General features: G+C 34.7%; 1 protein-coding gene across 1 annotated transcript; it reads left to right on the top strand.

The window, feature by feature from the left end:
- The first annotated feature begins 645 nt into the window (after positions 1-645).
- On the top strand, positions 646-13544 carry hsph1 (heat shock 105/110 protein 1). The gene is made up of 18 exons (XM_026226719.1): positions 646-965; positions 1233-1290; positions 1377-1517; positions 4774-4896; positions 5242-5341; positions 5427-5560; positions 5647-5891; positions 7029-7257; positions 8033-8139; positions 8280-8413; positions 8528-8727; positions 9788-9892; positions 10085-10222; positions 10981-11106; positions 11414-11521; positions 11875-11994; positions 12283-12444; positions 12630-13544. Exons 1-18 carry the CDS (start codon positions 859-861, stop codon positions 12804-12806), a joined length of 2514 nt encoding a protein of 837 aa, XP_026082504.1. The 5' UTR covers positions 646-858; the 3' UTR covers positions 12807-13544.
- The last annotated feature ends 415 nt before the right edge of the window (positions 13545-13959 follow it).

Genomic DNA, 13959 nt, shown 5'->3' with positions numbered 1-13959 from the left:
ACAGAAATACTGAATGGTATATTGTTATATAATATTTAGATTAATTACATTTCAAACTGTCGCGGCTATCACCCTTTAGCCTACATTTATGAAGTGTTTTCTTCTCGTGAAATATGTGAACTGACACGGAAATATATAACTTAACTGGTCCATTTAAGAACAATGTTATAACGTAGAATTAAAAAAAGTAAACGTTCGACCCTCCGAACCACATTAAACTCCTTGCCAAATAAACGATTCAGTTGTTAGATTTGTGAGAACTGACACTGAAATGTTAAACTAACGTTAATCGATTTGAAAACACATTTTAAAAAGTGAACATTTGTATGACCACACCACTAAATGTGTCTAGATAATGATAAAATGACTAGAAATCAGATTCGTTCAACGTAAGAATATTGAACTGTGGTCATTTGAAATAAAATATAGAATACAAAAATAATAATAAAAAAAGTAAACAGTCGCGACAAACAAATAACGTTAATACATCTCTAGATGCCTTTAAAATATACTGGAGATCATACATTTGTGTTTTTAATCCTTATAGCGTAATCTAGTAACGTTACGGTTACCACAGCAACTTCACCCGACGCTCCGAGCTCTGAGTAAACTGCGCCGAAAGCTCTGGAAGTGTCTACGCAATCACACCGCGCGGGTTGGACCGACCAGGGCCGCCGCTGCTGCGGTTGGAAGTTTCTCGAAAATTCGCTGAAAAGGGATATAAATGGGTCGCGCGTAGCCTAACGTTTCCTAAACTGTGCGCGCGCTCTCGATAACCGACAGTGACCGGACAGACGGGTTTGTTTATTGGTTTTTCGGACCTGAACGCACCGCTCGGCGCCCGGAGGAGAGTCCAGGATGGCCGTCGTGGGCTTTGATGTGGGATACCAGAATTGCTGTATTGCTGTGGTCAAAAGCGGAGGAATTGAGACCGCGTCCAATGAATTTACGGACAGATGCACGCCGTGAGTGGATGATGTGTTTGCTAATTGTATAAACAGATAAACCTTTAATTTCATATATTTTCTGTGTATCAGATGAATATATTGCTATTCTACGTGTGAATACACCTTGACTGAAAGTCAAGTAACGTTACAATAATCATTACAGTCTAGTTGCATGTTTCCTCTTTTCATACACTTTTCAGTGTCATTCTGAAACGTGTGCATGTGAGCTACAATCTGTCATTCGAATCCCTCAGAAGCTTAATATGCTTGAACATTTTCTTTTAGAGCTGTTGTATCATTTAATTCAAAGAACAGGACCATTGGTAATGCTGCAAAAAACCAGGTAGGCTTTCCTATTCTCATCTGTGATGATCTTAAATGAAGCATAAGTGTGCTATATTACCATTCATATGTTTTTACCTGTTCTAGATGATAACCAATACTGCCAGCACAGTCTCTCATTTTAAGAGACTACATGGCAGATTGTTTCAGGATCGTTCTGTGCAAGCAGAGAAGGCTAGTTTACCATATGAGCTGGTACCACTCAATGATGGGAAGGTTGGAGTCAAGGTAAACACTGTGTTCATTATTCCCATTAATGTATCATTACATGATTTACAAATCTCCTCTGCAGTGAATGGGTGCTGTCAGATTGACAGTCCAAACATAAATGATAAAGATATTTCAATAATCCACTAGTAATTGACACTACACCAGTCCATCAATTAATATCTTGTAAAGTAAAAGGATATCAAATATGACTAAGCAAAATATATGAGTGCTCTATCCATAATGATGCTTTCTCCAGGGAAAAATTTCAGGTTGAATCAGGAGAGAAATATGCACAGATCAAAAAAAAAAAAAAAATGCTTAAACCAGTTTGAAATTTTGGTTTTTGATGTGAGAGGACAACATGGGGATGGACTTTTTCACTGGAGGAAGCATTATTGTGAATGATGGACTCATATTTTGATCAGAAGCAAAGGTTTTAAAGTTAAAATGCCTTTATGGATTTGTTTCTTCCAAACGCACAGATTTTCACTTCTTAAGGCATTAATTGATAGCTTTCAGTCATGTGAGCGTCAAAACACCCATAGAACTGCAGCACAAGCCTGTCGATTTTCTATCTGTTGCAGTCCAAAAAAATATTTAGATCATCTCTCAAAAGATTAAAACAAAGATATGTGAACAAAATGCAAGCCTGGCCATTAGCAATCACCCACCGCAATATTTCAATCACTAAAAACAGTGTGACATTCTAAAACGTTTAATGGGAAAACACTTTAAAATGGTCATATAAAAAAGATCAAATTTTATTATTGCTGATGCGTGCTTTATGCAAGCAAACAAATGAGCCCAGAATTTGAACACAATGCGCTAAATGGTGTCTTATTTATGGGAAAACAGTTCATATTAAACTTTGGGCATTGCGTTTATATTCTGGGTTCATCTGCTTGCCTGGACGAATTATGCATCATCAATAAGGTGTATACTGAATTTGGCCTTTAAAGGTTGCAAAATCGTAAAAATAACTGGCAGTCAGTGGAGGAAAGACTCGTTTTGGCCTCCATGTGGGCAGTCCTTTTAATGGTGGGGCATTACATGAAAACTCTCAATTGATGGACCGGAGTCATGTGGATAACTGTAATGTTTTTATCAGCTATTTGGACTTTCATTCTGACATCACATATTTCCTGCAGAGGATCCATCCTGAGGATGAATACATTTTCAGCACTTTCAGCAAATTTTCATTTTTTAGTGATTGACAATGCAATTGTGATGCGCATTTTGTTAGTAGAGCCGGTTGTGTAATCAGCAGTAAATCATCACTTGCTTTCAGATGGAGCAGCATTTACTACACCGAAGAACCGTGATTCACTGATAAGTTGTGCAAAAATCGTAGATGATTTAATGCACGATTACGAAAATTGAAGAAATTATTCACAATAATGACAGCTGTTTGTATAGTTTTTCAATGAACTACGGCTCTGTGTAGTAAATGCTGCTCGATCTTAAAGCATGTGGAAATACCACATTTAATAACATCTTTGCTCACTTCATTACGGAAGTTCTAAGAGGCAATGCATTATAATTTTTTCCCTTGTTTTCTCATTATAACGACTTAATTTTCTCGTTATCTCGACAAAACGAAAGTTTGTTCTCTCGTTATAACTATTATTATATATTATATATTATATATATATATTATATAGATATATTATATACATATATATATATATGTTATAATATTTCATATTTCTAAGCAGTGATAAAGACATTGCATATAAATCATATTAACCACATTTTGTCATAGTCCTATGTTTATTAGTCAGGCTGAATCAATGAAAGCAGTTAAATCTCAAAAACCTGGAAGCGAGTTAGCATTTTAGCACTTCTGGTTTAATTGTCCCAGAGTCAATGAGTTTTTTTAATGGTATTTTGGTTAAATACCCCAAAAAAAGGTCTGTGGTTCACACAGGCTCAAGATACTTTCACATTTTATTCTATGACATAAAACACATAAGTTAAACCCCACACTGTTGTTTTTTTTTTTTTTTTTTACTGATAGGTTGCTAACAAGTTGCTAAATGTGACTACATGGCACCGTCTGAGACATTAAACATCACCAAGCCAAACAGTTTATCAATTTACAGTATTTTCCGGTAGTATAATTTGTAATACAGTTAATTGTAAAATAGCCAATTAATAGTTTCCCGGATTTTATGTTGACAATGTTTTTTTGTTATGCCCTGAAATCCAACAAAAGTTGTTTTAAACTCGTTTTATCACTTTCCTACTGATGCAGAGACTCAGGGTTCGTAAGGTAAACCGTTATGATTATTCCATGAACACCACATTTACAGGCTTAGTCACGGTTAAAGTGAAACTTTAACGATGCATAGTGCTTAATGTCACGTTAAATTTTAATGTTTACGGTTGGCCACATGAAGCTGTTAGAAAGCATATGAGGATTTCCTAGAAGCAATGATAAAATAACATTGTGTACCCACCCTAACAAAGCTGAAATATGGTACTTTATTTACTAAAATAAGTTTACGGTAATCTTACCATATCCAAAATCTTGATCACTCTGCTGTTATTTAATAGATTAAATGACCTAGAATTTTATTTCAATAGTACATGGAGACACGTTTTTCATTAAAATCTTCATAACAAGGATTTATTGACTTTTAATGCACCTTATTTCGAAATGTACAGAAATATGTGCTTTCATATGTCCTTTAGTTATTATTATTTAATTTATTCACTATACTATTTATTATTAATGTCTCATTTCTGTTTTAATTTGGCTCTAGTTTGTATTTATTCCAGTTTATATGAAAAGGTTTATGTAGGGTGGATTATAATTTGTATACAGAGTAAATCCTTTTCACTGAACACATTAAAAATCCGTTTGAAAAAGTTGTGAAAAGTGTGGTGTTGGTGACGCCGGAGGTGAGTGACCATGCAGGTGTAGTTCTTTTACAGACTGTTTAACTTAAGTTCTGGCGCTTCTATTTAGGCTTCAAAATTCATCAAAACTATATTTTGTGAAGATTATCTTGATGGACAAAATGTGTAAGTTTAATTTGGTTGAACAGAGCTTATGGTAACCTTCTGGTCTTTGGATGGAGATTTACTGCTGATCACAGAACCGTGCTTCACTGAAAGATATGCATGACAATCACAGCTTCTGTCGAATCACGATTTCTATTCCATTTCGATTCATCATGCAAGCCTACTTATAAGTATTTGGGACATATGTGTCATGTGGTTATTTTTGGGAGACAGAGTAAAATTGTGACTTTTTCAATGTCTTGATTAGGTCATGTACCTCGACCAGGAGCATCATTTCAGCATCGAGCAGGTCACGGCTATGTTGTTGACCAAACTGAAAGACATTGCAGAAGCTAATCTGCAGAAGAAAGTGGTGGAGTGTGTCATCTCTGTACGTTTTTGCACCGGAGCTGTGAATATTACAAGAAGTCATTTATTTTCATGATATTTAATGGTTACCAGAGGCATGTACTGTACCAGAAATAGAGGCTTTTAGTTCATTAGAAATTATCCAAAAAATATTTATAGTAATGATCATGTATTATAGTAATTTTTAGCCTTGTCATGATGATATTTTAGAGAAAAGGCCTTGCTTCATTATCATACAGCAGTCTGTTTTAACCAGGGCTGTTTTAATTTGCACGTAAATCACAAATGTACAAGCCACCAATCCGATGGTTTGTTTGTTTGTTTGTTTGTCATTTCTTTGGCCATACAAATATTTTGTCATGCATAGATCCCCTCATTCTTCACTGATTCAGAAAGGAAGTCTGTGCTGGATGCTGCCAAGATTGCCGGCTTGAACTGCCTGAAGCTAATGAATGACAGCACTGCAGGTATCGTTTTAATTAATCAAACTCACAACAGCAGTGTCTTTGCCACATCCGAAGCAATGTTGACAGTGTCATTTATCATTTCCAGTGGCGTTAAACTATGGCATATACAAGGAAGGTCTCCCAGGCTGTGATGAGAATCCAAAGATTGTGGCATTTGTGGACATGGGCCACTCTGCTCTCCAGGTCTCTGTTTGTGCTTTCAACAAAGGTAAACTTAAGGTGAGTCTCAGTCGAGGTCAGACGCTTGTGTAGATCTCCAACTTTTGCATTTTCACGCACATCAGTGAATGCTCTGCATTTTGCAGGTGCTGTCAACCGCCTTTGATCCTTATTTGGGAGGGAAAGACTTTGATCAGAGGCTGGTGGAATACTTCTGTGCTGAGTTTAAGTCCAAGTATAAGATGGATGTAAAGTCCAAGGCTCGAGCCATGTTGCGACTGACACAAGAGTGTGAGAAACTCAAGAAACTGATGAGCAGCAACTCCACAGACATTCTCCTCAACATTGAGTGCTTTATGGACGATAAAGATGTATGTGGGAAAATGAACAGGTATGTAAGTGTTAGACTGTTATTTAGAGCTATGAATTTTTAATGCACAATATATCTATCTGTACCATATCAGTTATTGGCCAATATCATTTTTAACAAAAACTTAAGAATTTTGGCCATTCATTTACACGACAACAGCTTTTTAGGAACCTGAAAATACAAATCTTTGAAAACATGTGTTACTTTACAAAGTGTCATCAGCAACTACCAATAACAAAAAATGCAGCATGAATAATACTGCATTTTTTGTAATTTTTGCAGATGCGTGTGAACAGGAATCATTTTAAATATTAAACTAAATATTTGTAATTTTTTTTTTTTTTTAAGTATAGAATTTTATAAAATTTTTATTGGTTCATCAGTTCTATGCATAACGAAAATATTTATCAGGTCATCATTAGAATTCATTTTTAAATGTAAATGCAATTTCACAAAGAACAACATTTTGTGTTCATACTGTACATTATAATGTTGTCATGGTCAAAAAAAATTGTTGAATTATGAAAAACAAAAAATTTAATATCTGCTATTTATCGGTTACAGACATGAAAATATTTATCATCTTATTTGTATAATTCATAATATCTGTGCATCCCTACTACATTCATAAAGCTGTTCTTATTTTATAAATAATCAAATATTTATAAATGTAATATTTATCTTATATTGGGAGCCACCTTTTCCACGTACCGTTAAGTAATGCACATAAACACAAGCTTGTATTCTAATGTTTTCCCAACCACAAATTATGAAATCTAAGAGTCCCCTGCTTATGTTTTGTAACATGCCTAATGTCTCATCTTAATTGGATATCTGTCTACACCTATCATATTTATTTGCAGCTAAATGCATGTCTATATTGTTGACATTGCAGAACTGCAATTGGGCTACTTAATTTGTGATACTCAACATAGTTGATCAACAAGCTAAGAAATAGGGATGGGCGCTATATCACATGCGATTGTCAGTGATCTACGGCTCTGTCTATTAAATACCGTTCCATTTAAAAGCAGGTGATGGCGATTTACCGCTAATCAGGGAACCGGCTTTACTGATGAAATGCGCGTACAATCGCATGCTATATATCGCCCATCCCTACTAAGAAGTCATAAGTGAATGCCTTCCTCTTCCACACAGGGCCAAATTTGAGGAGCTGTGTGCTGACCTGATTGACAGAGTGACAGTTCCTCTGATGACGGCTGTAGAACAGGCTCAAGTGCGACTTCAGGACATCAGTGCTGTGGAGATTGTAGGGGGAGCCACGCGGATCCCTGCTGTAAAGGCCCAGATCAGTAAGTTCTTCAAGAAGGATGTGAGCACTACATTAAATGCCGACGAAGCAGTGGCCAGAGGCTGTGCATTACAGGTAAGTGCATGTAGCAAACAGCATGTTTTTATTCTTATTTTTTTTGTATTGTTTTAGTATTCCAACTAGCCCTACACAACAAAACGGACTCTTCCGATGTTGTGTGACTGGGTAACATGAGAAAAACTAATTAAAAATAAAATGTGTATATTATAATAGTAAGATAGAAATTACACACAATATAAGGAATATAATTAGAAAAATTGCAACAATTATGTACAGTACACTAACATTTAAAAGGTTTAGTTTAACTAAGATTATGCTTATCAAGGATATATTTAATTGATTAAAAAGATTGTGAAATAATATTTAATATTTTAATATAATTTGAAATATAATTTATTCTTCTGATGGTAACGCTGTGTTACTAGTAGCAATTACTCCAGTCTTCAGTGTCACATGATCCTTCAGAAATTTTTATATGCAGATTTGGTCAAAAACTTTTTTTTTTTTTTTTGTCAAAAACATATTATCACAGTCGAAAACCGTTGTGCTGCCTTTTGTTTTTTTCAGAATTCTTTGAATAGAAATCTCAAACCAATATTTATCTGAAATAATATCTTTTGTAAATTCAAAATTTTCTGTCATTTTATCAATTTAATGTTCTTGCTGAAGACAACTAAAATCTAACGGACCCCAAACTTCTGAATAGTAGTGTGTTTTGAGGCATATTGCATACTATATTCTGCAGAATGTGAAAATGGTGTTAATCTATACAAAAATAAAATGTTGATTGCATGAAAAATTAATGTGTTGTATAATGGTTTTTCCATAGTGTGCCATGCTGTCTCCTGCATTCAGAGTGCGAGACTTCTCCATCACCGATGCTATCCCTTTCCCTGTTTCTCTTTCCTGGACCAGTGAAGCAGATGAAGGCAAATCGTAAGCCTCTCAGCTAGCTACTTTATATCAGAACCAACCACATGCAAACATGTTTTTTGGTTTAACACCACATTTCTGCTTGCATAGGCTATACTCCGCATCTCATACTAATGCACCTCTTACTTCTCTCTACCTTCCAGCTGTTATGAGATATTTGGCAGAAATCATCCCTGTCCATCGGCCAAAATGATCACGTTTTACAGGAGCAAGCCTTTTGTTCTGGAAGCGTTTTATTCGGATCTGACATCTCTGCCCTTTCCTGAGGCGAAGATTGGTGAGAATCAAGAGGTTTTCCTTCAGGCTATAGAATCATTTATATTGCGGTATACAGATGATACTGATATCATATTTTGATTGTTAATTAATTCTGTGTAAAATGCTTTCACAGCTGAATATAAAGTGCAGAACATTCAACCTCAGGCAAATGGAGAAAAAGCAAAGTTGAAAGTAAAAGTTCAAGTAAACGCAAGTGGTATATTCAGCGTGAGCTCAGCTACTATGGTCCTGAGGGTCAGCGCAAACGAATCTGAATCCACAGAAATAAATGAGATTTACAGTCATGATGGCTCTGATGATATTAACATAGAGGTGAGTACCACATTATGCTTATTTCATAATTGTGAATGTTCTAACAGGAAAAGCTAATTAATGTGTCATAATTCTTGTCATCTTTTTTTAATATATTTTCTTTCTCAGATGTTATTCAATCATTAACAAGGGGATGCAATATAATATATTCTATAGATTTTTTTTTTAATGTAAAATGGTTCTATATGTAGATGTCAAGAAAAAATGTCAAAAGAGCTTAGATTAATAAATTCAGAAACATTAAGTAATGCTACACAGGGACTATAACTATCACATAAGAGTTTCAAATTAATTTTAGGTAAGACTGTAATATTGCATATTGAAAACCCTGGTTTTGTTTTAATTGATTTCTTTAGTTTCACATTTAATTTAACACACATTCATACCTCAAACATAATAAAAAATAAATAAAGACTGCTATACAAGGACTATAATTAGCACACAACAGCTTCAAATATATTTTGGGAAAGACTAATATTTTGCAAACCATGTTACAGTCAGATGTTATTCAGTTTCAACAAGAGTGAGTTGTATTATATTCTTTTTTTTTTTTTTTTTTTTGCTTTGTCTATACAAGTAAATTACAATAAATGGTTAACAGAGCTTAGTTTTACAACAACAACAAACTAAGGACTGCTATATAAGGATGGTAACACACGACAGCATTTGCATATGTTGTGAACCAGGAAAATCTCTTCAAGTAATTCAACCACTTACTTTAATTTACGTAAAAATCGAAAAACCCATTAGAAAATCCAGAGGGAACGCAAGTGAATTAGCTTTCCAGGGTGCTCTACAAATTGACATTATTACTGAACAGCTATATTCAAGCTTTTAGTAATAAAAGTGATGGGGGAGGGGATAAAAAATAAATTAAGTTTACAATACTATAGCTAAATGCTAATAAATGCGTTTTTCCTCTTTTTGCTTTATGTGATAAATAACATTGACTACCGGGGTTTCTATGAGGGTGACAGTGGGCGATTGGCTCCTTGATGTGATGCACTAATATAATTGTGTAGGAATGTAACTATCAGCTCCCTGGGACTGTGATTTCTAGGACAAGATACAGGAGGCAAATATTCAGCTCTCGGTAGACAAAGAAAACCTGCCAAAAGCACAGTGTCCCCCCATGGAAAAAGAGCAGAATCAAACAGATGCAAATGTAAGTGAGCTACAGTACATCTCTCACTTACTGCTTTCTCGATACATTTAGCTTTATATATGTGTATCTAGTTTATGTAAAAAATTGTTATTTGTGTCACATCTTGTGAAATATCTTAAAATGTACTGTATTTGTGTCAGTTTGTCTGACTGCCAGACCATTATCCTGACAGACGTCATCTGTTCTTCACAGATGAATGGAGAAGTTAACAATCACCCCCCTGATGCTAAAAAAGCCAAGATGAAGGTCAAGCATGTTGTTCTGCCCATTGAGGAGACGTTTATCCAGCAGTTACCAAAGGATCGCCTCAGCAATTACATGGAGCAGGAGGTACTGTTGAATAAACTTTTGCTTAACATCATATGTATGCATCAAAAAAAGTCTACAAATCTGGCATTTCAAATATAAATTAGGCTATTTATTTGACCAAAGAATACAGTTATTTTAAAAATAACTGTTCTTAATATGAATATAAGTCATTACTCCAGTCTTCAGTATCACATGATCCTTTATAAATCGTTTTAATATTCGGATTTGAATATTTTTTTATTGAATATTTTTATTTGAAATACAAATTGTTCTTTAATGTAAAAAATATGATTTCTAATTTAAATAAATCATCTTTTGAAAGGTATTTAAACTCATTTGAAAGGACTTCAAGACTAAAATCTAAAACCTTTATGAATTTCTAATGAATTAAACAACGATCACATTGTTATGATAACACAATTCATAATTAAATAAGCTGTATTAAATTTGAATAAAATCTCAATCTAAGCACTTTTTGGAGTGGTCTCAGACTTTTAAAAACCCACTCTACATATACAACAGTTTTACTGATGAAAGCAAAATAAATATTTTTTAGATTGTTTCAGTAAATGTTGATGTCAAATAATGTTTCAAAAGCTGTGATAGATATTTTGTTAGCCTTGGAAGTGTGATTTTTTTTTTTTTTTTTGTATATTGACAATACATGAAGCCATAAACCTGAATAAAGACATTCTGGTAGAGTTTTGAATATCAAAGCTATTTAAAAAAAAAAGCCATCAGTCATTCTCACTTAAATCCCTCTTTTTCTTTCCTAACAGAGCAAAATGATACAGCAAGACTGCCAGGAGAAAGAACGTAACAACGCTAAAAATGCAGTCGAGGAGAATGTTTATTACTACAAACACAAGCTGGAGGGCCCTTATCAGACATTTATAAATGCTCAAGTAATGTATCTTCTGTGCAGCTTTTCCCAGATAACACAGCATTACCTGTAGAGTGACAAGTAATCTATTTAGCTCACAGGGACTGTTATCCACATACAGTAATTTATTCATAGCGTTCGTTAATATTTTCATGTTTCAGAAGCCTGGTCCTGATTGCTGAATCTCTGAAGGCCATTTTCAGTTCATGCATAAATGAAATGAACTCTCATTCATTTAAATTAGTTAGTAGTTCATATGAGCTCTGCAGCTGAATGGACCACATATCTAAATGCAGCATAAAACAAACGCTTTATTTTCTTCTCTCCAGGACCATCAGGCGTTCTCCGAGCTTTTAAATGGCACGGAGAACTGGCTGTACGAAGAGGGAGCAGACCAAGATAAGCAGACATACATTAACAAGCTGGAAGAAATACATGTGAGTCATTCGTCCTCAAACCCATTTGATCATAGGTTAGTCTTTGTGTGCCACGACAAATTGATTTTGTGTTCTCTAAGAGATAACCGGACTCGTACACAGCGATGGGTTTCACATTAAGCTCTGTTTGATGTGTGGCCACAGTTTTATGTTTTAATTGACTCGCGCTGTCTAGACAGCTTGCAGCCTTTGGGATGGCATGCGCTTCCCTTAAAGGCTAAGAGTCGTTTGTGTAGCTTTCAAAAGCCCTCTGTTGCACTTTAGGAAGAGCTCTAATTGGTTGCTGTGCACTGCACAAATACATTCATGCTGACAAACAGTGATGTATTAAAGCCTTTTGTTTTATTCAACAGAAACTGGGTAAACCTGTGCAAAACCGATACCAGGAGTCTATACAGAGACCTAAAATGTTTGAGGAGCTGTCATCCAAAATACAAAGCTACATGACTATTATGGAGGAGTATAAGAATGGAGTAAGAATTAATTTTCTCTCTAATTTTCTTTGTCATATCACATCTTATTTGAATCGGTAATGCTCTGCAAGGCACATCCCTATAAAAAAACCATGGTATACTTTTGTAATGCACTTCAATATACTGTAAGTTTTAAATCAAGTTTAAAGGTATAGTTCAGCTTCAGTTGCTGGTGCCCATTGACTTTCCCCTGAACTATAGAAGTCAATGGGGACCAGCAACTGAAAATGAACTATCCCTATGTGTGTTTTAAGTGTGTTGTAATACATTGCAAACTTTGTCTCTCAGAGTGACAGTTACTGTCATATTGACGCCATGGACATGGACAAGGTCAGAGTGTGTGTTGAAGATACACAAGTGTGGATGACAAACACAAAGAATTTTCAGGATAAACGCACATCTGATCAGGAACCTGCCATACACAGCACTCAGATCAAGGAGAAATTACAGGTGAGGAAAGACTAAAGAGGAGAGAGCAATTACAAGTTTGTATTTTTTTTAATTTAATATAAAATTCATAACAAAACAGGACTTTGAAAGTAATTTCAATTAATGAGCATTTTATTATACCCAGTTTATAATAAATTCAACTTTATTTGCAATAGTATTTCATATTTTCTTCAATATTTCTCCAGGTACTCAACCACATTTGTGAGGAGATAGTTTCCAAACCCAAGCCCAGAGTTGACTCTCCCATGGATGACAACATTTCAGCAGATCAGCCACACAACAAAAAAAGCCCAGAAGATGTGACGATGGAATACACAGATTTTGTTCAAAATGAAGCCAAAAACAGCCATGTCAATATTTAGCAGCTTATCATTTTGGTAATGCAAAATGGCTGGATTTGTATTTAATGTGTTTGCTGGTGCATCATTCAGTCATATAAACCAGTAAATGAAGCATTTTGTTTCTTGTATTTAATGTTAAGAGGCACATTTAAAGAATGTTTCTTATGTTCAGAATGATACGATTTTTGTGCACTTTTAGTTCATCTTCATGTAGCATCTATCTTTAAATACTTAAAGCTACACTGTTTTTCTCAACAATTTCAGTCTGGTCTCAAAGCTGTCCAAATAAATAGAACCGCAGTTCTGTTGTCAAAAACATGAAATATGTTGAAATGCTTTAATAGCTGTTTTAGATAAAGAAATTAATAGATGTAGATGTAATATCTGTCAACAATACTGAGAGAACTGCTTAGTATTACGGTATTACTGCACTGAATAAAAGAAAACTCCTACTGAAACCGTGGCTTTAAACAAAGTGAAAGCTTGCAATATCTGAAATGGATGTACAAGTGCTGCTGCTATACCCTTAACTGTGCCGCTTTATTTTCGCTGTGCATTCAATAGAAGATGTCATGTTAAATTCACAATTTATTTATAGCACATACTGACAGCTATATCTGTGCAGGTGGAGATGCTCCAGCAGTCTTTGTAAATTTTGTTGATGCACAGAATTGATGTTTGTTCCTTTGTGTTGTGCCTAAAACTTTTGCTGCAAGTTTGAAATCACAAAATAAACACCTCTGCAAATTTCTAAGCCAAGCTTTTTGAAGAGTTACTCATTCTCATTTTGTTTTAAACCTCTATGATTTTCTTCTGTGGAACAAAAAAGATATAACAAATGTTTTGGACCCCACCAATGTCCACTCTATGAACCGTTTTAACATTCTTCAAAGTTAGTAGTTTTTATTAACATGAGGGTAAGTAAATGAAGACAGAATTTTCATTTTTGGGTAAACTATAAAAAATTGTATTAATTAAACCCTTAAAATGAAAATAAACATTGAAAGTGCATGTTTTTAATCACCAGGTCATATCTAAAGAAAAAAACAATTCTCTACTCCTTTGATATCACTACTATAGAATTTATTTGGCCTTGTCCTAGCGTCCTCATCTTAGCGCCCTTTATTTATTTTGAAGTGACTATTCTTCTGCATTGTTGGATATGAATGAATCA

The sequence above is a fragment of the Carassius auratus genome, chromosome 40 (genome assembly GCF_003368295.1).
Source record: "Carassius auratus strain Wakin chromosome 40, ASM336829v1, whole genome shotgun sequence".
Lineage (NCBI taxonomy): Eukaryota > Metazoa > Chordata > Actinopteri > Cypriniformes > Cyprinidae > Carassius > Carassius auratus.
This window is presented reverse-complemented; position numbering and strand designations above follow the sequence as displayed.

Coding starts and splice junctions, on each gene's coding strand:
- hsph1 (XM_026226719.1), top strand. CDS start 859: ATGGCCGTCGTGGGCTTTGATGTGGGATACCAGAATTGCTGTATTGCT. Junction 8,728..9,787: donor CTGATGATATTAACATAGAG/GTGAGTACCACA, acceptor TGTGATTTCTAG/GACAAGATACAGGAGGCAAA. Junction 11,107..11,413: donor AGACATTTATAAATGCTCAA/GTAATGTATCTT, acceptor TCTTCTCTCCAG/GACCATCAGGCGTTCTCCGA.